Source organism: Rhinolophus sinicus, linkage group LG11, assembly GCF_036562045.2.
Source record: "Rhinolophus sinicus isolate RSC01 linkage group LG11, ASM3656204v1, whole genome shotgun sequence".
NCBI classification, from domain to species: Eukaryota; Metazoa; Chordata; class Mammalia; order Chiroptera; family Rhinolophidae; genus Rhinolophus; species Rhinolophus sinicus.
Window position 1 is genome coordinate 3928526 of NC_133760.1, and position 25115 is coordinate 3953640.

Consider the following 25115-nt stretch of genomic DNA (forward strand, 5'->3'; position numbering starts at 1 on the left):
GATGAATTAAAAACTCTGACTGGCAGACAAGGTCCTGTAAGATGGGGCTTCTGCCCACGTTTCAGTCTCGTTCTGCCCCACATCTCTGTGTCTCACAATAGGATTCATGCTTTTTGTAACAATCACCAGGATATTGATTATAAATGCAGACTCTTGGGAACTGCACTCCAATGAAGGCGTCCAAATCTTTCGGGTGGAGGTGATAAAGATGACTCTCCTCTATGGTACAGGGACATAATGTGTCACCCTTCTCAGCGCCTGTAGAAAGGCCTTTTCTGCTGCTTTGAGACCCTCCACCTGTCAACTGCGTGATGCTCATACATCCTCTCATTCCCTGACCCATGGACCCTTCTTAGGGAACACTTCTCAGAGACTAGCACACACAGCAATCATTTGTCTGCTTCTTGATTTCAGGTCTTCCACTATTGGTGGACTGAAGGTGAAGGATAAACTCTCAGTCCCCCTGTGGGATTAGGCCCCCACCCATATGCCCTCATTTAACCTTAATTACCTCTAGGAAGGTCCTATCTACACCAGTCACATTGGGAGTTAGAGCTTCAATATATGGATTTGTGGATGAGGGTATGCAATTCAGTGTGTTGCTGAGGGTACTCATGGATATTTTCCCATTGACATGTACTCCTGTCTTGGCAGGCTTCCACGTATGTGATTTACTTTGTCCTATCCGATGAACTCCACCATTCTTAGTGTCACTTCCAGATATCTTACAGCCTTTTGTAAGATATCCTGGCTCAGCACCCAATGGTCTGTACACTTTCCAGCCCTCCCAACTCCATTGGAGAGACCCGGGCCACCTGTGCACCTCATTTGCTCTGTTTCTCTCAGTGTTCCATGTCCCTTCATCTTTGCATGGGGGTTGAGACCCTCATTACAGACTCTCTGCCACTAATGCCTGAGCCAGCCTAGCTTCCCTTGAGACTTGAGTGGAACTTCTGTCTATGAATTTGTTCAACAAATCACCCAATTGTGACTTTACCATGTCTTGGGCAGGGTGACAGTGGTTAGGGAATGGACAACGAATCCTGAAATCTTTACAGTTGGTTTCTTTTTCGTAGTATAATAGTTTGAGAAAAGCAATTCTGAAACTATTTTACATATATTCTAGAGGTCATCAAATTAATGTGTTGATATCGGAGGTGTGAGGGTTTTCACTATTTACCCAGACTACATTTCCTAGAAGGCATGGCAGTGTGGGTGTGCACTGTGTGGGTGAGCATGACGGGTCCTGTGCTGTGGACGGGGTTTTCTGGACTTGTCCAGGCTCTCCAGCCAGGCTAGGCGCACTGAGACAGTTTTAACTCATTGTAATTCCCAGAGACACCATTCAGTGGTTGTCCTGCCCTAAAACAGTGTCATCAACAGCTCCATAAAGTCCAGGAGACTTGAGGATAAGAATTCTGGGATTTATAAGGAATCACCATTACACTAATCTTGTCTACAAGGTGGTCAGTTGGACACCTAGAACTTTGTACTACTCCCACAAGATTGCATGGGTATGGGTGCTCCACTTTATGGAGAGACTCAGTTATTGGCTCCAGAAATTCGGAGTCACTAGGAATAAAGACTCTGGGAGTGGTTGTCCAGGCCCTGCTGCCTAGCCTAGGTCACACTCAGACGGCTTAAAATCACTGTATTACCCAGACGCTACCATTGGGTGAGCGTCCCCACCTCTGGAAGGGCTATGTTGGCAGTTCCCCCGATTCCCTGGATTTGAGAATTATGGGAATTATAATCATGGTTACACTAATGTCCACTATGTGGCAAACTCAGACACCTACAACTTTGTACTACTTCCAGAAGGCTCTGCAGTTGGGGTGCCACTTCCTACAGAGGGAGGGAGGGCAACACCTGCGAGTGAGGAGTTCTGGGGGTTGTTCAGGCTCATCTAGACTGCACTGAGACAGCTTTTTCTCACTATAATTCTCAGACTCTCTCATTGGGGGGCATGCCTACCTCCAGAAGAGCATGGGCAACTGCTAAGCAGAATCCAGGAAGCCTGTGTTTGAGAATTTGGGGAGTATAGGAGAATCATGCTCACACGAACCTCTTCCACAGTTGGCGATGATGGACACCTAGAGGTTTCTACCATTTCCTGAAGGATCTGTGGTAAGGCTGCCTCTCCATGGAGAGAACACTGGGCAGTACCACAGCATCGACATCACCTAGGAGCCCTTCCTTCTGGAAGTTGTACACCATTATAACAGAATCTGGCCACATTCACAAAGAGCAGCAGACTACACCTACGAGAAAGCCAGGCAGCAGTCTGGGGGCCTCTGCAGGCCTATCCTCTTCAGTGCCAGATTTCAAAGATGCCATATTCACAAATACACCTCCCGTGATGAAATAAAAATAAATGTCACATAAGGATCCAAGATGGCAGAGTAGATAAATGCTGTGCTTAACTTCATCCTGTGAACACATCGAAATTACAACTAAATTCTAGAACAATCAACCTGGAGAACCATCTCAAGTCTAGCTGAAGAGAAATTTCATAACTAAGGACATAAAATAGAAGCCATGCCGAGACTGGTAGGAAGGGCGAAGACACGAAACAGGCCAGCCCCAAGCCTCTGTGTGGCAGATGAAAATTGGAGGGATATCTCAGCCACAGAGGTTCCTCAGAGAGGAGTAAGGGACCCCATCTCCACACTGGCCTCCCCAGCCTGGAGTATTGATGCTGGGAAGAGGAGCCTCCACAACATCTGGCTGTGAAAAATAGTGAGGATTCTGACTATCTCCGGAGGAACGGAAGACGGCAGGAAACTCAGACATCCTCTTAAAGGGCCTGCACAGACTTGCTCGCAGGCACTCACTCTGGGCTCCAGTGGAGGGACAGTGACTTGGGGGTGGTGGGCATTGGAGACATACAGGAGACAGACTGAGATGTGTCGCTTCAGGTGAAGGCTGGAAGATAGTTGCCATTTACCCTGTGTGGAGTCTTCCATAAGAGCAGCCAGCAGGCGGGTGCCATCTATCCTATGGTAAGTCCTCCCCCTGCCCATGGTCAAATCTGAATCTCAATTGGTGTGGTGAGTTCCACTCACTCCACCCAGGAGACACTGAGATTCCAACACACCTATCTCCATACCACAGGCGGCTTTATCAGCAGATGAACCTTATGGAGCCAGCAGGTGGCAGCAGGGATGGGAATGTCCTGGCTTTTTGAGGAGCTACCCCAGACCCATTACTGGTGGCAGCCATCCTTGGGTCCCAGTGTGGCCTCTCTCACATGCCTCCAAGTACACCACAGGCAATGACTAGCCATGTATTACTTTGCATCTCCTACCAGGTACTCCCTGGCCGGTCACAGGCAATGGCTGACTTGGGCCTGCACTGGAACCTCTCCCAAAATGCCCCAGAACCAACATACGAGATCTGACAATTCAATTAAATTTGCAAACTTGCCATCGTGCACTTAACATTGGCTGCACTGTACAAACTCAGTGAGGTTTCATAACCTTGTATATCAGTGTCTTACTGTTCATGTTGATCTGTGGCAGTGTCTTGCTGAGTGGCATTCATTATTGTTGTTGCATCTTTCTGTGTGCCATCGTGAGAATGTCTGAGCTTGAATTAAAGCAATGAACAAATTTCTTGTTAAACTTAGCAAGAGTGGAAGTGAAATCAGGGACATGTTAGTCCAAGTTTATGGGGATATTGCCATGAAGAAAATGGCAGTGTACAAATGTATTCAATGTTTTTCTGAGGGGAGAGAACGTGTCACTGATGAGCAGAGGTCAGGGTGGCCAGTAATGAGCAGAACTGACAAAAACATTGCAAAAATTTGTCGAATTGTATGTCAAAATCATCACTGTGAGAATCATAGCAGACCAAGTAAACAGAGAGAAACAGGAAAATCTTAACTGAAAATCTTGACATCAGAAAGGTGTGTGCAATAATGGTCCTGAAGGAGCTCACCAATGAACACAAGCAAAAGAGAGTCAAAGTTTGCCAAGACCTTTTGGAGAGGTAAGACAATGTTTTGGGCCATGTTATCACTCGTGATGAAACATGGATGTGCCAATATGACCCTGAAACAAAGTGTCAAAGTGCACAATGGAAGTCAATCAATTCTCCATGACCAAAAAAGTTCCATCAGTCCAAATCAAGTCAAAATGATGTTGCTCACCTTTCTTGATATCTGAGGGATTATTCATTATAAATTTGTACCAACTGGACAAACAGATAACCAAGTTTACTCTCTGAAAGTGCTGAAAAGATTGCATGAAACAGTTAGATGACCTGAACTTTTTGCCAACAATTCATAGCTCTTGCATTATGACAATGCACCAGATCACACGCACTGTCTGTGAGGGAGTTTTCAGCCAGTAAACAAATAACTGTGTTGGAATACGCTCCCTACTCACCTGATCTGGCCCCCAATGACTTCTTTCTTTACCCAAAGATAAAGGAAATATTGAAAGGAAGACATTTTGATGACATTCAGGACACCAGGGGTAATATGACGACAGCTCTGATGGCCATTCCAGAAAAAAGAGTTCCAAAATTGCTTTGAAGGGTGGACTAGGGGGTGGAATCAGTGCATAGCTTCCCAAGGGGAGTACTTCAAAGATGATTATGGTGATATTCAGCAATGAGGTATGTAGCACTTTTTCTAGGATGAGTTCGCGAACCTAATTGTCAGAACTTGTACTTGGAGATTGGCTTCAGACCATAGCAGAGCACCACCCAATTACCCCACAAGTGGCACACCCAAAGGACAATCTCAACAGGCACCAGAGCCCACTGGGACGAATCCCCCTCCATGGGGTAAGCCCCCCCCCCCCCGCACAGCAGCCCATAAGCTGCAGACATCACAGTCATTCAACCTGACAGTCAGTACCACCCACTGACTAGCCAACAGCAATCAAGACTCAACTATAATAGGATGGCACACACAACCCACACAAGGGACACTCCTGGAGCACCCAGAGCAGGTGACCAAGGAGACTGCCACTGAGCCCCACAGGACACCTACTACATGAGGTCACCCAGCAAGACTGGGAGATATAACAGGTCTACCTAATACATAAAAACAAACATAGAGAGATAGCCAAAATGAGGAAACAAAGAAATACATCCCAAATGAAAGAACAGGAGAAAAATCCAGAAACAGATCTAAAAGAAATGGAGGTAAGCAACCTACCAGATACAGAGTTCAACACAATGGTTATAAGGATGCTCAAGAAATGTAGTAAGAATTTCAACAAAGAGATAGCAAGCATAAAAAAGGACATAGAAACCATAAAAGTGAACCAGTCAGAGTGAATATTTCAATAACTGAAATGAAGAATGTACTAGAAGTAATCACCAACAGACTACATGAAGCACAGGATCAAATCAGTGATTTGGATGACAAGGTAGCAGAATACACCCAATTGGAAGAACATAAAGAAAAAAGGATCCAAAAAAATGAGGATAATTTACGAGACCTCTGGCACAACATCAAGCTTATCATCAACATTCGCATTATAGGGGTACCAGGAGAAGAGAGGGAGCAGGGGATTGAGAACCTATTTGAAGAAATAATGATGGAAAACATTCTTAACCTGACAAAGGAAACAGACATACAAGCCCAGAGAGTCCCAAACAAGATGAAACCAAAGAGGCCCCCACCAAGACACATTATAATTAAAATGGCAAAGGTTAAAGACAAAGAGAGAATCCTAAAAGTAGCAAGAGAAAAACAACTAGTAACTTATAAGGAAGCTCTCATAAGACTATCATCTGATTTCTCAACAGAAATTTTGCAGGCCAAAAGGGATTGGCAGGAAATATTCAAAGTGATGAAACCCAAGGACCTACAACCAAGACTACTCTACCAAGCAAGGCTATCATTTAAAATCAAGGGACAGATAAAGAATTTCCCAGACAAGAAAAAGCTAAAGGAGTTCATCACCAACAAACCATCATTATGAGGACTCTTAGAGGGTCTTCTTTGAGACAAAAATAAATAAATTAAAACAAAAATAAAATATATGAATAATAAAAAGGCAATAGCTACATATCAATCAATAATTACTTTCAATGTAAGTGGATTAAATGCTTTGATCAAAAACATGGGGTGGCTGAATGGATAAGAAAACAAAACACATATGCTGCCTACTAGAAACTCACTTCAAATTGAAAGACACACAGAGATTGTAAATAAACAGATGAAAAAAGTTACTTCAAGAAAATGGAAATTGAAAAAAAAGACAGACTTTAATACAAAAGCTATAACAAGAGACAAAGGACCCAATAATCCAACTTCTGGGTATTTATCCAAAGAATTCCAAAACGCCACTTTGAGAGTATGTGTACATCCATATGTTCATTGCAGCATTATTTACAATGGCCAAGATGTGGAGGGCATCAATGGAGTAATGGATAGAAAGGAAGTAGAATACAATGGCATATTGCTTGTCCATGGAAAGGAATGGTTTCTTGCCATCTGCAATGGCGTGGATGGACCTGGAGGGTATTGTGCTGAGTGGAGTATGTTAGCCAGATAAAGACAGATACAATGTGATTTCACTAATATGTGGAATCTAAAGTACAAAATAAACATACAAACAAAACAGAAACACACTCACAAATACGAAGAATACATTGATGGTTGCCAGGTGGGAGGGGGGTTGAGGGGGTGGATGAAAAACAGGAAGAGATTAAAAAGTACAATTGGTTATTACAAAGTAGTCATGGGGATGTAGGGTATAGCACAAGCTATATAGTCAATAATATTGTAATAACTACATATGGTGTCAGATGGGTACTAGATCTATCACAATGATAGATGGGAGGGGAGTTTGGGGACACGGTGAAAAAGGTGAAGGAATCAAGAAGTACAAATTGGTAGTTACAAAATAGTCATACGCATGTAAAAGAAAGTATAGGGAATATAGTCAATAATATGGTAATAGCTGTGTATAGTAACAGGTAAGTATTAGACTAGTCAGGGGGATTACTTTTTAAATTATACAAATGTCTAACCATTATGGTGTACACTTGAATTTAATACAAAATAATATTGAATGTTAACTGTAATTGAAAAATTAAAAAGGAGGGGGACAGGTGAAGGGAATAAGAGGTTGAAATTTCAGGTATAAAACAAGTAAGTCATGAGAATGTAGTGTACACCATGAGGAATATAGTCAATAATATTCTGATAGCATAGTATAGTGTCAGATCATTGCTGGACATATGGTGATCACTTCCTTTAGGTATTGAAATGTTGAACAACTATGGTGTACACCTATAACTGGTATGATGTATGTTAGCTATATATTTTAATAAAAATCATTTAAAAAATAAATGTCATAATGTTTTTCATATTCCACACAGAAATGTTATGTCATTGTCCGGGCATTTATGTATATTGGTTGGGAAACAGAGTGTGTCGTGGCTTACCCAAACCCATCCTTTTACTGAAATCTCCATCTTATTTCCCCCTTTACTGTTTTATGTCTGTTTCTCAAACAGGCGAGGAAGACATCCCAAATACCTGTTATGCTAGGGCGGGCAGCGAATGTTTATGTGGGGGCACAAATATACAGGAGACTGGAATCGAACTCCTTTTGCAAATAAACCAACATGGAGGGACCGATTCGTAAGAAACCAGCGTGTGGCCTTCTGGGAGTTGTAGTTCGCCGACGACCATCGCAGGTGAAATCATACTCAATTAGCAGAAAAGGCCTTCTTCCTGAGGATGGACGACAGACTGCAGGGAGGGAGGTTTCCCGCGGGAAAGTGAAACTGTGGCTGGCCTGCAAGGCCGACCTCCGATTCCAGCCCAGCGACGTGTGCCTCCAGGCGGAGGCGGGGTAAGACGGAAAAGACCGGAAGCGCGCGCCGCCCTTTGGGAGATGTAGTTCGGCGGTCCCGGGCTGAAGATGGTCACCGACTTTGTGCTGCAGTCTACCGGAGAATGGAGTGGGTCAGGGTGTGGAGACTGAGTCTGGCCGGAGTCTGCGAAGTCGCGCTGGGATTCCGACTCTTTCTGCTCAGGTTCGAGAGTCATGGTCGGGGGCGGGGCGATCCTTGAAGTAACCGGAAAAAGAACACGCCCTCTGGGAGATGTACTTCGGCCGCCACCTGCGCAGGCGCAGTCCGGGCTGGTGGCGGTTGCAGCATTTTCGGTCATTAGCGGGTAGGTGAAATCGGTAGATGCCGAGTGGGGCGTGGATCCAGAGTGTTCCTTGTGTCCGTGGGTCGTGTGTAACCAGCTGCGTGCGTCTGTATCAAGTCCCTTTTGCTGCTTTCGGCCCTGGGCGGGTTTCTTCGGGGCGGGGCCTTGTTTGGGCGGTTCCAGGGTCCGAGAGGGGTTGGGGATGCAGAGGAGTCCTGGCTTTGGCGGAAGGGGTCGGAATCTCCCGACTCGGAGACACAGTCGGAGAACCGGCCGGCCCAAACTCTTGGAAGACTGGAGCCAGACTAGCCTGCATCCCTCCCCTGCTTCAGTGAGAATTCCGGACATCCGGAAGTGACGTAGTGGTGACGACAGGTCCAACCACGGAATCATCTGGAGCCTCACTTTCCTGCGGGGCCTTCTGTCCCTAAAGGGTGAAGGTGAAGGAGACCAAAAGCACAAGATATTGATATCAGTGGCTTGGGACCCAGAAAAGACACGTTATATATTAAGCTTTTATTGAGCACTGGCTACATGCCAGGCACCATCCAGGCCCCTTTACTAATTCACCAAACACGTTATTTAGATGTTCTGGGTGTCAGGTCCCATCCTATCCCTAAGAGCCTTTGCATAGACCCCAACATGATCTCCACCCACTGGAGCCCAAGGAGGAGATGGGGAGGGTTGGGAAGATGATAAAAATTCCATAAGTACATCACTGAACAACATAACTCCCATCCTGGAAACTGCAGTGAAGACAGCAGCACAAAACGCGATGGGGCACACTAGGAGGCGCATAGTCAGCATCAACAGAGAAGGTACAAAGATGAGGGAAACGCATCCTGCCTTGGGCCTGGGCTTCGTTTTGGGCAATCAGCCAGGGTCAAGCTTGTAGACTACCAGGAATAGGTAGTCTGTTATGTCTTAGACGCTATGTCATGCTGGGTCTCAGCTCCTGCTCCCCACATAAGAACGCAGGATATGGTGAGGCCAAAAAGGAACACCCACAAAGCCATAAATAGTGGAGTCATACCACTGTATTCTCGCTGGCAGCCAGGCGAAACACACGAAGGAGGATCCACACGATTCGCGATCTGCCGTCCACCTTTTCTGCCTGCCAACCAACTAGCGCAGTCATGGCAGTTACATCAGCAGCCAGTTGGCCAACCAGCTACAGCCAATGGCCAACCACCACCTGAACCAGCAACCTCCCCACGCGAGGCTGAGAGCCTGGAAACTGCTCTCTGGACTCTGTCCCCACACACTAAATAGGTGCTCACTGAAACTAGTGGCTTCCATCCTAGCAGTAGTCGCCATCGTGTATCCTGCTGCTCTGCTGTTTTTAGTCCATTTCACACTTTAATTCTGGTAATTTCCATGTTGGGTCACAACCCTCATTTCATGGGAGAGAGCAACTGAGGCACACCAAGCAGCTCCCAGGAGCCCCAGAGTAACAGAGGTCATCATCACCCTAGAAAACGTTGCACCTTGCCTATCCTGGCCCTCTGTTTTCCTATCTTTGGAATGCGGTAGGAAAAACTGATGTCATTTTTCAACAGTGGCTGGAATGGCACTGAGTACCCTGTAGAGGCTCAGGAAATGCCACGCTGAAGTTAAGTGCTGTTAGGTTTGGCCTGAGTGTTGGGCTCCAGGCTCTGACAGCCGCAGCTTTCCTACCTGCAGGTAGGAGTTCTGACGCTTATGACAGACACCTGCTCAGTCTCTTACATCCCCTTTTCCCCAGAACTATGTGCAGAGGATCTGACTGTTCATGCAAGAGTCCAGAGGAGGAGGGAATGACCGCTGGGTTCCTGGATGCCGGGGCCCCGGTGAGTATATCTCCACCCTCACACTCGGGTCTCCCGGGCCCTGGCCTTGGGTCCCTACCAGGCTCATTCTGGCCTCAGATCCTTTCTGTCGCTCTATCCCCTGTCAGGAATGTGCTTTAGCCAACTCCACGCCCTCCTCCAGTTCACATTCTGAGGGCCTCCTGGCCTCCCCACCTGCCCCATGCTGCCCTAGCCGACATTGATCAGCCCTCTCACTGATGAGTCTGGCACATCCTCAACTCAGGATTCTAAGTCTTTACTCCCAGCTCACTCTCGTCATTACTTGCCAGGTGTGTACTGAGCACCTAGCAACGACCAGGTCATGGTCGTGGCACCGTTGCAGGTTTGCAGGTGCAGGAACAGGTGAGGCAAGCAGAAGTCTCCCTCCCTATGAGGCTCCAATGAGGAATGTAAATGTGCGAAGAAAGCTCAGAAAAAGATAGGCTTGGGAACCAGGCGTTGACTAGAACAGACTGGGGACCTTCCTGAGGACATGGCCCACAGGCAGAGATGTGCGTGGGGTGGGGGCACGGGGGTGATGTCAGGCCCACAGAAAAAATGTTCCAGGCAGAGGCAACAGCATGAGCATAGGCCCTAAGTGGGACGGTCTGGAAGCAGATTTTTCCCCCTGTGCTTCTGGATAAAACACAGTATCTGACTGACACCTTGACGTTAGTCCCATGAGTCCTGAGCAGAGAACCCAGCCACACTGTGATAGATGCTGACCTACAGAACTACGAGATAATAAATGGATGCTGTTTTAAGACAGAAACTTTGGGGAATTTACTTTGCATCAAAAGATAAATAATACAGTGGAGGGGAGCATCTGAGTTTGGTGTCATGATTAGAAAGATCATCTCTGCCCCAAGATTCTTTTTTAAAATCTGTGTTTCAAAGGCTTTGTTTCATTCATTGGGCCCATACCCTGTTTCCCCCAAAATAAGACCTAGCGGGACCATCAGCTCTAATGCATCTTTTGGAGAAAAATTAATATAAGAGCTGGTATTGTATTGTATTATATTATATTACATCATATAATATTATATTATACCTGGTATTATATAAGACTCGGTCTTATTTTGTAGTAAAATAAGACCGGTTCTTATTATTAATCTTTGCTCCAAAAGATGCATTAGAACTGATTGTCCGGCTAGGTCTTATTTTCGAAAACACGGTATCTTGACGCATCAGGTGTTACTTTGGCCACAAGGGTAAGGCAGGAATCTAACCTGACAGTTTTCCAGATGCCCCCTTCCCCTACTGCCCATACACAGCTGCCACTCCAAGGGTCCCTCCACGAAGGTATGAATCCTAGTGAACCCCAAACGCCCAGGATTGTTCTCCCCTGTCTCGTTGAGTCCTCAGCAGCATTTCTTATTTTGAGACTTTTCTGCAGGTAAGTTGCTTGAAGATGGGTGTGTCCTCTTATGTCCTAAGAACCCCCTTCCAGCAGGACCCCAGCTCCACAGAAAAACCCAACCAAAATCCCAGACTTGAGAGAACCCCCTCCTACCCAGGTTGGCCTTGTCCTTGTTCACCAGCTGCTCCCACCATGACAGTGCCAGGGTTGGGCTGACTGAGGACACTCATATGTGATATTTCAGGAGCAAGTGACCTTTGAGGACGTGGTCGAGACTTCACCCAGGAGGAGTGGGGGCAGTTGGAGCCCGCCCAGAGGACCCTGTACCGCAATGTGATGCTGGAGACCTTTGGGCTCCTTGTGTCTGTAGGTAAGGCATCACCTGTGGCCCCACCATGGATTCTAATTCTTTTGAGTTAAAGTGGGGGTAGGTCTAGGCTTTAAAAGCAAATACTTTGGGTGTGTCTTTGGCTTTAGGGACCAGGCTGTTTTGGTTGTGGGTTGTCAATTAGGATGTTTGGCCTACACGTAGCAGGTCCCACCTGAAAATGCCAGCAGCAGGATACCGTGTGGTAGAGAGACATACGGGGTCCCGTGACTGCAAAACCCCAGGCTGGACCTGATCTACCTGTGGAGAGGTCAGGAGGCCCCTCTGTCCTCACTCTGCACCTCTTTCTGCCATCAGTCCAGATGGGCCCCTCTGAAGGTGACAAGACAGCTGCCAGGGTCTGAGACCAGCAGAAAAGACAGGGTCTGTGTCCTGGGCGCCAATGAAAGGTGCCGGGGTTGTCTCCTTTTGGCCACCCGGTCCCCTTCACACGGCTCATTGTTGCCAGTGAGCAGGGGAAGAAGCAGAGCTCTGACTGGCCAGGCCTGGGTCACATGTCCACCCCAGAACCAGGGATGAGGTCAGCAACTAAGAGTGAGGGAGGAATATTGGAGGCTGTTATGACTGTGACCTCTCCGGGTCCCAAGCCACTTTGGACCTGAGAGACGGAAGGTGGAGTGGGCAGAGGGTTGGGAAGGGTGCTGCACACAAATGCTCACTCCCTGAGTCTCGCCCAAGCAGGACACTGGCTCCCGAAGCCAGCCGTCATCTCCCTGCTGAAGCTGGAGGCAGAGCCATGGATGGTGGACGAGGGAGTTGCCCGAGGTGTGTGCCCAGGTGAGATGAGATATACAGAGCTGGGAGGAACCCACTCACCCCCCAGGACTCTCTCTCTATGCCTGATCTCAAATTCTTTGGAATAAACTGACTACTTGGTCTATTAGCATTCTCCAAGCATTGTTCTGCTGTGAGTGAATCCTACCACGGAGGTCTCCCAGTTAGGGGTACAGAATAAACAAGATCAAAGTACTCTAAACTACCACAGTCTTTTATTCATCTTCCAGGTGACGGACACTTCATAAGTTACCAGGTGATGGGTTTCTTTACATCTGTGGTGAGGTGGTACGATTCCTCACCTGATGGTGAAGGTCACCAGGAAAAGGCTGAGTCTGAGGAATGGGAGGGCTGAGTGCTCCTTCCCACATGGCAGCTTCTCCATCACCACCTGACATAGTGGAGGACGCATTACCTAGGACCTGGCCATTACTCTGCTCCTTCCAAGCCTGGGCATATGTTCACATTTTGCTGAAGACCCACTCTCCCCTCAGCATCTTCTCCCACTCACATTCTCCATGTCCCCCCTGTCGACTCTATCCGTACCCTTATACCAACTCCCTTCCCCTCTTCTCAGCACTTCCCTCCCTCTCTTGACACTCTCCAGGTTTGCAGAAACCATATTGTTACATGGTCAAGGCCAATCATGCTTTGAACCTTTGGAAACTGTCACTTTTATTCTTTTACCTACCACAAACATTTTCACTGGAATGGGGATTAACGTGCATTACCATTTTTTGTTTCTTTCAGACTTGGAAACTAGGTCCAAACCCAGACTGTCAGCTTCAAAGCAAGACATCTGTGAAGAACTATTCAATTGTGTCCTGGTAGGAAACTTCCTATGGGATGGTCGGTGGTGTTCTAAGGGTGAAGATGCTGAGGGCCCCTGGAAACAGAGTCATGAGAACCTTGATGGCTGTGTGCTGCAGGTGGCCTTCACACCTGTGAGGACATCTGTTCAGGAGCTACAACCGGGGAATGGGTTTGGGGAAAACACATGTCTGAGCCCGCATCTCCTAACTGAACCCGTGATTCCTGAAATACGAGGCTCCCACATGTGGGGAACACATGGAAAGAGGGAGAATACAGACTCAAAATTAAATGTGCAACAGAAAACCTATGCAAAAGAGAAATGCTACATATGTCAGGAATGTGGGAAGACCTTCAGTCACAGCTCCACACTTATCGAACACCAGCAGTCTCACAAAGGAGAGAAACCTTATGAATGTCACGAATGCGGAAAAGGCTTCCAAAACAGCTCAGCACTTACCAAACATCAGAGAATCCACACTGGGGAGAAACCCTATAAGTGCATACAGTGCGAGAGGACCTTCAGACACAACTCATCACTCAGCCACCACAAGCGGACACACACAGGAGAGAAACCCTATGAATGCAGTCAGTGTGGAAAGGCCTTCCGGCACAGCACACACCTCATTCAACATCAGAGGATCCACACAGGGGAAAAACCCTACGAATGCAGCGATTGTGGTAGGGCCTTCAGCCACAGTTCATCCCTAAACAATCACCAGCGAATCCACACTGGGGAGAAGCCCTATGAGTGTAACGAATGTGGCAGGGCTTTCAGACAGCTCGCTTCACTTATTCAACATCAGAGGATCCACACAGGAGAGAAGCCCTATGAGTGTAATGAGTGTGGCCGAGCTTTCAGCCAGAGCTCCCTACTCATAGAACACCAGAGAATCCACACCAAAGAAAAGCCCTACGGGTGCAATGAGTGTGGGAAATCCTTCAGTCACAGCTCATCACTAAGCCAGCATGAGAGGACACACACTGGAGAAAAACCCTATGAATGTTGGGATTGTGGAAAATCCTTCAAGCAGAGCACTCACCTGACTCAGCACCAGAGGATCCACACAGGAGAGAAGCCATACAAGTGCAGTGACTGTGGGAAGGCCTTCACACACAGCTCCTCCCTGACCAAGCACCAGAGAACTCATACTGTGTAGATGCACTCCACGCAAGCTGGGACGTACATAGCCTTAAGCCATAGTTCATCTCTTACTATACTTGACCCAATCATACTCAAAAGCAAGAACACAGACATATTTATACACAACCTTTCACACACAGTACACTGCTCAGATCATCCAAACAGTAGGTAAATGTGGAGATGAGCCATGTTGAGGACCTTTAAACTTGAGTGCTCACTAACACTATAGAACCCAAAAAAGAAATGGAAAATATAGTGGGTTTTGCTGTGGCTTCTGTCCAAGGATTCACCAAATTCCAAACCAGACATTTTCAAAGTGGTGAGGGACCCAACAAATGCCTTTCGTATATAAGAACCAAATGAAATCTAGATTTATCAGTATTGCACACTTCATTTGGGGGGTAGGAGGGGTGCTTATGAATGGCACAGATTGACTCTGATAGTCCCTAAAAACACTATGGCAGAGTATTTCAGACCTGAGAGTGGCATCTGTATGGAAGCACCATGCATACTCAACTGTCTCAGTATGAAGTTCTCTGATCAGTGTGTAAATTGTTGGTCAAGGTAGAAGGCAACCAGTCTCACAGATTTGAACTCCGTATGACAAAATGTCAGTGTACTCTAAACAGATTGTTTAATTCGTTGTCTGCATTATTTTGCAATAAATCCTTATATGCAACAGGGTTGAAAAGATCTGTATAGGAAGACTTGAAATGTAACTTCCATGGAGCCTTGCAGATTCTCAGATGGCTTTTGCTGCTCTGTTCTTGCTATAAATTTATTTATAGGACTCACAGGCATTAGAAACGCAGATGATGCCATTTCACAAAAAGAGGGAAGATTTTTCAGGTTAAGCCACTATCTCATGAGCAGTAGCATTTACACGTCAGAACCTTGTTTTGCAAGGTTTATCCCTTTGAAAAATGTACAAATTGATTTTCTCTTGAACCATTTTTTCATTGATTTTTTATACTAGTGTTTAAAAAGCTTTTGTTTTTATGTAATTTAACTTGAAGGTCCATAGTATTTAATTGAACCCTGAATCCACTAAAAGCAGTCTCCCTGACAACTACTATCCTTAAATGGTGACTTGCCACCCTTGACTATTGCCACACAGTAATAGTAATTAATACACTCTGGGAAAGAACTGTTTTTTTGTGTGTGTTTTTTTTAATTTTATTGGGTTATTTTGGGGAACAGTGTTGTTTCTCCAGGGCCCATGAGCTCCAAGTTGTTGTCCTTCAATCTAGTTTTGGAGGGCGCAGCTCAGCTTCAAGTTCAGTTGCTGTTTTCAATCTTTAGTTGCAGGGAGCGCAGCCCACCATCCCATGCGGGAATTGAACCGGCAACCTTGTTGTGAGCTTGCGCTCTAACCAACTGAGCCATCCAGCCGCCTTGAGAGAATCTTTATTAATACAAATATAATTGGCTCACTCTTGCCTCATACCCTCCAGTTTTTCCTTCATCTAAAAACCCTGACTGGCAGATGAGGTCCTGCAAGATGGGGCTTCTGCCTACATTTGGTTCTCGTCTGCCCCAGATCTCTGTGTCTCACAGTAGGATCCATGCTTTTTGTCATAATCACCAGGATATTGGTTATAAATGCAGACTCCTGGACACTGCACTCCAATGAAGGAGTCCAAATCTTTGGGGTGGAGGTGAAAAAGATGACTCTTCTCTATGGTACAAGGACACAATGTGTCACCCTTCTCAGGCCCTTTCTGCTGGTTTAAGGGACCACTCCTTCCACCTGTCAACTGCTTGATACTCACGTATCCTCTCACCCCTGACCCGTGGACCTTTCCTCAGGAAACCCTTTCCAGAGACTAGTACACACAGCAATCATTTGTCTGCTTCTTGATTTCAGATCTTCCACTCTTGGTGGACTGAAGGTGAAGGGCACCATCTCAGACTCCCTGTGGGGTTAGGGCCCCCACCCTTATGCCCTCATTTAACCTTAATTACCTCTAGAACGGTCCTATCTACACCAGTCACACTGGGAGTTAGGGCTTCAACATATGGATTCAGTCTGTTTCTGAGGGTACTCATGGATATTTTCCCATTGACATGTACTCCCATCTTCCACATATGTGATTTACGTTGCCCTATCCCATGAACTCCACCATTCTTAGTGTCAATCTCCCCTGGGGCTCCTTGCACTCCAGATATTTTACATCCTTCTGTAAGATATCCTGGCAGAGTGCCCCATGGTCTGTACACTTTCCAGCCCTCCCAACTCTATTGGTGAGACCTGGGCCACCTTGTGCCCCACATTTGCTATTTCAGTGTTCCATGTCCCTTCATCTTTGCATGGGGGTTGAGACCCTCATTACAGACCCCCTACCACTAATGCCTGAGTCAACCCAGCTTCCCCTGAGATTTGAGTGGGAACCTCTGGCTATAAATTTGTTCAACAAATCACCCACTTGTGACTTTACCATGTCTTGGGCAGGGTGATATTGGTTAGGTAACAGTCAACAAACCCTGAAATCTTTTCAGTTAGTTTGTTTTTTGTAGTGGTTACAGAAAAGCAATTCTGAAACTATTTTAGGATTTAACAAATTAATCTGCTGATTTTTGCGGGATGCCAGAGTTGTCACTGTTGTAGGAAGGACATGAAAATATGAAGTTACACACTGATTGTATGTATATGTACATACATATACCTTTTTCTGTGTACCTGTATTTGTATGTATGCCTATATTTCCTAGCTTAACAGAAGACACCTTAGTAGCAAAGAACACTCCTGGCACTCAGATTTGGTCTCTAATACCATCCCAACTAAATTGAACCAGTTCTTTAGTTCTACAGAAATGGCTGGTTTCAGGGTTGAAGAAAATACAAGATGAGTTTGGAACATCTTATGATACTAAAAAGAAAGGATGTGCTCAAGAAATGATGGAGCTATGCCATAGGGATGCAGGAAACTTCCTGAAGGACTTTCATCGGCCACATCTGGCACAACTTGAGCACCAAAATAACTAAGAACAGCAGTAAGTTATAAACCATTGAGAAAACAATCCATCAGTCCATCTGATAATAAAGAAATGGGGATGAGAAGGTGCTGGCTTGCAGTAGAGTGCACAGGGCACTGGATAATTGGCACTTTGCAACCATGATGGTAAAGAGTGATTCAGGCAAGAATCATCAATGGAGGCTGAATCTAGGGAGGAATTTTGGTAAGCAGCAGGATACTTGCATTATCCTAAAGGTCTCCCTACAGGTTATTAGTCAAAAAGGGAAACACATGGTGGAGAAATTGGACACATTTTGCATGAGAAAAGGAATCACCACTAACAGGAGGAATGTGGACTTTGTGCACCCCCAGATATGTGTTTGTGGGGGCGGGGAGAGGGGCAGCAGTACACACAAAATACAGGAAAGGGGGGTAAAATGTAACAGGCAGTTCTGAATGAAGGTATAGGAGTGATCCTTGTATTATTGTTATTTTTTTGCCTTTTCTGTAAGTTTTAAATTATTTCCAAATACAAATTCAAACTACACAAAAGCACAGGCATGTAGCTGCACACTAAATAAGCTATCATTTGGGAGCTGGGCTGTATGGGAAGGAATGACTCATCAGGGCCTGAGAGCAGAATAGGATGCACCTCAGGAGTGATCTCCCTATGGCAACAGCAGAACTGAATTAATGTGTTTGGCTGGGAACAAGAGTTGAAAGGCCAAGTTTAGTTTTTGTTTTGTTTTGTAATTACCAGAGCCACACCCAGCTTAAGGTTAGGGGGTGGACAGGCTGAGAATTGAGATCAGCAATGATGGCAGAGACAGGCACTTGGGCAGACAGTTCCAGTGCCTGGGGCCATGAGATCATGTCTCTCTGAGAATATGAGTCGAAGTGATATGTGTCATCTTCTAGCTGGGTGAGTGTGGCCCACATGCTCCAAGGGTCCCGAGGACAGCATAGCTACAACAGTGATGAAGTCCGGGTCCCTGGATCACAGGAAGCATAGCTGCCCTCCCACCAACACGTAAGTAACAGCAGCAACCACAAGACTGTGCTGTGAGGGAAAACATAAATCCTGTACTATGTTAAGCCTCTGTCTTTTTGGTGTCATTACAATAGACTGGTGCTCAAACACAATGACACAAAGATGCACCAGTTTCTGTAGCTACAGGAAGCAGTTAAGTTTATGCTCAGGCCATGGGAATGATGCTCTAATGAGATTAAATACAAAAATCAAAAGATCACCTGATGTAGCCAAGGAGTCAAGTTCCCCTCGCCCAGGCAGACACATCTCCTCATCAGTCTTTATTAGTATTTTCAGCCTGTTTCGATCACGACCCACCCCTCAAGTAAAACATACATTTTACATTGCAACCAGTTCTCATGTTTAACATATTTAGATATACAGCTGAAAAGTTTCACAAAACAATATTTGCCTTTACTACATGATGAATTTTGACCCATTTTGTTCTATTTCATTGCTTTGTAATGCCACTTATTTGATTTCACAACTTGCTGATGGGCTGAGATGCATGATTTGAAACCACTGTATTACTAGGCTCCATGCATTCTTGTGAGCTTTGTAAGCCACTCCATACACATAAAAACGTGAGTGAAACTAGAAAACAGTTTGCTATTGAGGATTCCGATGTGAATTTCATATTGCTTATTTATAAAAAGACCAAAATAGCTGGCAAGGTTTTTGCTTGTACAGCAGCCCTGGGGAGCTCCAACAGGAAAAACAGACGAGGTTGACTTCAAGAAAGAGCTGGCAAATCACACACTTTTAAGTCAACCCTACACTTTGCACAATGACAAACGTTCCAACGTGTGGCAGATGCTAAGATGGTGTCATGCAGGGTGTCATGTGGGGCTCTGGTCCCGCTCCCCACATACGAATGCAGGACATGGTGAGGCCAAAAAGGAACATCCATGGAGCCATAGGTAGGGGAGTCATACCACTATATTCTCACTGGTGGCTGGGTTGGAGACACATAAGCAGGAGCCACACTATCCACAACCTGCCATCCACTTCTTTGCAATCCGCAACCCACACTCCACCATGCTAACTGCAGTCCGCGCTTGCCAGCCACCATCTTCTTTCTAGCCCCCATTTTGCTGCTAGCGTAGCCACAGCAGTTATATTAGTGGCCAATGGCTCACTGGTTACAGCTGACAGCTAACTAGCCATAGCTGATGGCCATCTAATCACAGTTGGTGGCCATTTACTACCTGAGACAGCACCTTTCCATGTGAGGCCAAGAGCCTGGAAACTGCACTCCTGGGTCTGTCCCCATAGATGGCTACAGAAGAAAATGGAGTCTTTTTCACACCTATGGCTTGCACTTGCACGTGAACCTCTGGGCAGATATGCTTACAGGTGAGGGCTTTCTGCGGTCCCTTCCTGGGTGCTAAGTGTTCTAGCCACATTAGCTCATTTAGGAAACAAGCTGACCTCCATCCTCACAGACACCACAGGAAGCCATGCAAGATTTTGAAGGAGCCTGATACATTACTCAGGGACCCCAGGCAAGCACAGTTGTCCTTCTCCAGGGGCACTGAGCAAAGTGGTCCATCCCTGTGCTTGAGGCTGCACAGGGAAAAATCACTGTCTGCAGCCCACCGCCCCCCGCCCCCAGGCATAGGCTCTATATGTGTTAGGGTGGGGGCTCAGGGTCCTCCCTGACACATAGCCTTGCTCCTTCTCATGGGTCTTCTGGTGCTCAGCCATGGCCAGGTTGAAGTGGGTTTTCCAGCAGCCCTGGCACACGTGGCACTTCCTGCCACTGTGGTTCCCGAGATGATGGATGAAACATGAGATCCACACAAAGGACTCCCCGCACTGACTGCACACGTGGGGCTCCCCTCAGGAAGCCTCAGGCTCATCAACTGCTTCAGGCTCCTGCTTCACCCCACAGTGTGTGCTGGAGACACACTCAGGGCTCTGCCCACCACCTGCGGGTAGGGCCTTTTCCTTCCAAGGCCTTGGTGTGGAGTGGCTGGTGTTCAGGCACAAGAATGCTATACCCAGTGTGCCCCTGCCCTGGACTGGCTCCCAGATGATGGAATGCCTGTGGGCGATGGTGAGAGGGCTTGGTTCCTCCTCCTGAGAATCAGAGCCTTCTGCAACTGCTTTCCTCTTCCTCCCCGGCAGTGCCAGTCAAGGGGCAAACAATGTCCTTCAAGAGCCTCTCCATCAGGGTCTCACACATGAAGACTTCCTCACACACGCTCTCTTTGCTCTCCTGCCACCTCCTGCTGCCTGAATCAAGGCCAGCAGTCCTGACGCCACGGGCTCAGAGGAGGAAGCTGCCATGTCAGCAGAGCTAATGAAAGGCCTGGACCTGAGACACTGGAAAGGGCAAGGATGGGAAGTCCAAGCAAGGGGGAAGATGCAACTGAGGAGGCGAGAAGTACTTTACATGCACCCCGTCAGGTCAGTTGATTCTCTCAATAAACCTAGGGGCAATGGACTCAAGCTAGGTCACACAGCTGCTAAGTGCAGTGACCTGGGCCACACTGGACTCAGAAGATCACCACCTGTCCCAGTCTCTTTTCATCAACATTCCCTGAATTCACAGCTGCCTGGAAGAAAGACTGTCATTCCCAGCCTGCCTTGCAGCACAGTGGTCATGTGAGTAAGTTTTGGCCAATGGGCTGTAAGCACAAGTGTGAGGGGTGGGGAGGAGCTGTTGCTGTGGATGTGAGAGCTGGGACAGCCATCTTGGACCATGAGGTGACTCTGGCAATGAAGCCATGAGGTGGGGGGAGCCTGGGTCCATCACCAGGAAGGGCCAAGTGAGCCCTTGTGTGGTGAGCTACTGCATTACACTGGTGGCCCCCGATGAAGCATGTCTCCAGGGATTCATGACCTTGGGTAGTCCCCCAACACACACACACACACACACACACACACACACACATACACACACACACACACTGGCTTGGCCGTATGACCTACCATGATCTGTGGGACATTAGCATGCATGACACAAGCAAGGGTTTGATAAGCACCTGCACAACTGTGCTTACCCTTCTGGAATGCTCCCTCTAAGAGCGCAGCTGCCATAGTGTGAGGAAGCCCAAGCCAGCCACGTGGAGGCAACATGAAGGAGCACCAGGTCAATGGCCTCAGCTGAGCTCCCCATCAAGCACCAGAGCCAACTACCAGTTGTGTGAGGCCACCCAGGACATTCCAGACCTAGTCAAGCCTCCAGTGACCATGGCTGTGTGCACAGCCCAGCAGCCACCAAATGGAGCAGAATGCCTGCTCAGCTGACCCAGTCAATCCACAGCATTACAATAATTAATATTGCTGTTAAGTGACTGTTTGGGGTGGTTTGTTACACAACAAGAGATCACTGAAACAGCTGGACTCCTGTGTCCTGCTCTGGCACTGGGGATCACTGGGGATCAGGTGGGATCAGGGCCAGCTGGTGGAGAATGACTGAGTGAGGTCAAAGAGGTCTTTGCTGAGGCCAGTGGAGCTGTAAAGAGCCCCTGTCAGCCTCTGAAAGAAAGGTACACCTTCCAAACTGGGACCTGACCATCACTCACTGACCCAGCCTCACCCAAAAAGCTGCCTCTTGGTGGTTCTCTTTCAACCAACTGAAGTTCCTCTGTGTCCAGCCTGCAAGGGGCGGGAGGTGGGGGGGGATAGTAAAAAAAAACACACAGAAAAACTGAAAGGGACATTGAAACCAGAATAGAAAGCAGCCAATGAAGGGCCTCAAGTCCCAAGGACTGGCGATGGCTAGGACTGCAGCCTTGGTCCTTTGCACTGGAACAAGCACCCATCAGAGCCCTAGGGAGTAGGGGGTTCCAAGAACACCACAGGAGAGGTGAAGAAAAGGGTCTGTCAGGGCAAGGTTAGAATGGCCAGCAGGTAGGCAGAAAGTGGGGCAATTCAGAGAAAAGCCAAGTTAAAAAAGAATGTGAAATTAAAACTATAAAAAGCTCAGAAGTCTATTGGGGCCTCCCTATGGAGAGTTTCTGGGGCACAGATGTCCACACAAGAGAGGGAAGACCCATGAAAGTCGATAAGCATTGTCTCTACACCAAGGAGGATGGGAAAGTCAATGTCTTGGGGCCAGAGGCCTTTCCAAATTGGGAAGCTTCAAGTCTTACAGGCAGAGACTGAAAAATCAAAGGCCCCAGACTGAAATGCATAGACCAAGAAGGGCGTGAACCTTGGCAAACTCGTTTAAGGTCACTTCAAAGACAGTTAAAACACTGTGGTGTCCCAACCAAAGCCCCATGAGTCAGAGTCCCCCAGGCCAACAGTTTTGGAAGAGGATGGAGGGTGGGCCACAGGGAGGCAGGTCTCACCCCACAGGAGCAGTTTCCTGTAGGTATTCAGGTCCTCCTCCACCGGTTCCAGGAGGCCCCCTACCCCCAGGTACAGAGGCACCTCCAGAAACTTCAGCTTCTGAAACAGCAGCGCAGCCCCAGCTGAGGCCTCCCATCCAGACCTTGGTCACATGACCACAACGAGCACGCTAGGGGCGGCACTGTCCTGGGGCTCCTATCCACCACCTGACGGGTTCTATCAAGGGACCCCAGGCTTCCCTGGACCCGACCCCTGGGTTAACATGAGAGCAGGGTCTCTCCGTCTCACCACTATGAACATTCTTTGTGGTGGGCAGGGCCTGTCCTGGGCCTTGCAGGATACTTCGCAGCTTCCCTGGCCTCTTCCCTCTAGATGCCAGTAGCACCCATTCCCAGTACTGACAACCAAAGCTGTCTTCAGACATCACCAAGTGTCCCGCGGGTGGGGGCAAAACGACCCCTGGTTGACAGCCACTGCTGTAGAGGACCCCAAAGTCTCCTCCATCCCTATCACCACATGGGGCTCCAGGCCAGCACCCAGGGGGCAGCAGGACCAGGAACGCCATGCTTGCTGCCCCCAGGAGAGACAGATGGACATGCCTGACAGAAGCCATGAAAGAGATAAAGTGGGTGGCACCTCGGTGACACTGCCACAAGTCCCAGAAAGTCTGTGTCTCCTGGGCAGAGGGAAGAGCTCCTGCAAGGCCCCAAGGGCAGCACAACTTCAGTCAAGTGCAGGGAGCATGGGAATGGGGAGGGGCCCAGGCAAGGCAAGGACTCCCTATTGTGGAAGTCCAGGACAAGGCAGGCCCCACCCACCTTCAGCTCAGACTTTATGGGCTTGACCTCTTCTGTCTCCTCCCAAATGCTTCCCTGTTCCAGAAGCACGGGGTCTGGAGAAGGACAGGCTGGGGAGAAGGGAATGCAAAGCTGAGGCACCCCTAAACCAGTCAGGGAGACCCCACCGCCTCTCCCACACAGATCCTAGGGGGACAGTATAGAGTTCTCAGACAAGTTCTTTTGTCACAGCAGGTCCCAAACCTCAATTGACCCCATATCTGTCCTCAACTGACAGAGCAGAGCGGCCAAAAAGAAATAAAAAAGCTCAGTGGTGGCCCTGGAAATTCGAACGGAGGTCACAACAGAGGTAATACTTTTCACCCCTTATATTGGTAGACATCTTAAAAAGCAACAACACGCAGTGAAGGCACAGATATGAGGAAATGGGCACCCTGGTACACGGGCACCACATATGCTACAAAAACTTTTGGGAAGCCATGTGGAAAAAACCTTTGTCCAATTATCCGGAGGAGCTCACCTTCCACACCCGGCACGCACCTGAGGGCGTTTTACTGCAGAGCTTTACAGGAAGGGGCAGGAACCATAAAGGCGTGAATTCTCACTCCAGGACGACAAATGGCGGGTCCCGTGTAATGCCATGAAGGTAGGGAGGAGACAGCACTGAATGTCTGGTTACCACCCAGAGGAAATGGGGTGACTGAGGGGTGGTTGTGGGAACGGCATGTGCTCAGGGACCAGTACATCTCAGGGAAACCGGCCACAAACTCTCTGCACAGGCCCACAGTGAGATGGCAGAGACACACAGGGCCCTGTGCCAGGCCTGTCACTTGGTTTTATTTTTGGCATGAATGAGAGAGCAGGGACAGTATTTTTTAAATCTACCTCAATGTTTTTTACTGATTGTGACACCGTGTTTCCCAAAAAATAAGACCTAGATGGACAATTAGATCTAATGCGTCTTTTTGAGCAAAAATTAATATAAGACCCAGTATTATATCATAGTATAGTATATATCATATTATATTATATTAAATTATATAAGACACAGTCTTATTTTACTATAATGCCATGCTCCAAAAAGACGCATTAGAGCTGATTGTCCGGTTAGGTCTTATTTTCGAGGAAACATGGTAAACACTATGATTTGCATAATCTCTGAAGAGGAATTTAATTAAAAGTAATACTTGTCACTTTCAGCAGAGCCACCTAAAGGCAGAAGTCGAGATTACAACAGGATCTCCAAGCCTCGGCTACCTGGCCTTCCTCTAGCTCCCATGATTCCTGCACAGCATCTCCCTCCTGCCCTCTCCCAGCCACTGACCCTGGCTCACTACACCCGCCCAAGGGCTGGCTGGTCACTCACAGGTTTCAGAGGGTTCCTGGGTCTCATTGGGATTCTGATCTTCGCTGGCCCTCACCAGCCTACTAATAACAGCAGACAGTAAAGGCTCAGCATGCTCCCTTTTAAGCATCCTTTTGCTAAAAGCTATGAGGACCCCACAGGAGAACTTAACAGTGTCTGTTTACCCTGAGGGGAGAGTGGGCCCAAGAGGTTGAGACTCATGCTAACAATTACACGGTAAACCTGTAA

The 25115-nt window shown here is 47.5% G+C and overlaps 1 protein-coding gene and 1 long non-coding RNA gene across 2 annotated transcripts; one reads left to right on the forward strand and one right to left on the reverse strand.

Annotated features, from left to right (window-relative positions):
* Positions 1-6206: 6206 nt before the first annotated feature.
* LOC141567615 (uncharacterized) lies at positions 6207-24501 on the reverse strand. Its single transcript, XR_012490418.1, has 2 exons — positions 24062-24501; positions 6207-8555 (listed from the first exon to the last, which is right to left on the reverse strand). It is a non-coding gene; the product is annotated as an uncharacterized LOC141567615 (long non-coding RNA).
* LOC109434538 (uncharacterized) lies at positions 7892-15117 on the forward strand. The gene is given in 6 exon segments (XM_074315539.1): positions 7892-8007; positions 9873-9957; positions 11562-11586; positions 11589-11687; positions 12387-12482; positions 13230-15117. Coding segments are annotated over 6 exon segments (1605 nt in total). The 5' UTR covers positions 7892-7927; the 3' UTR covers positions 14450-15117.
* Positions 24502-25115: the final 614 nt, after the last annotated feature.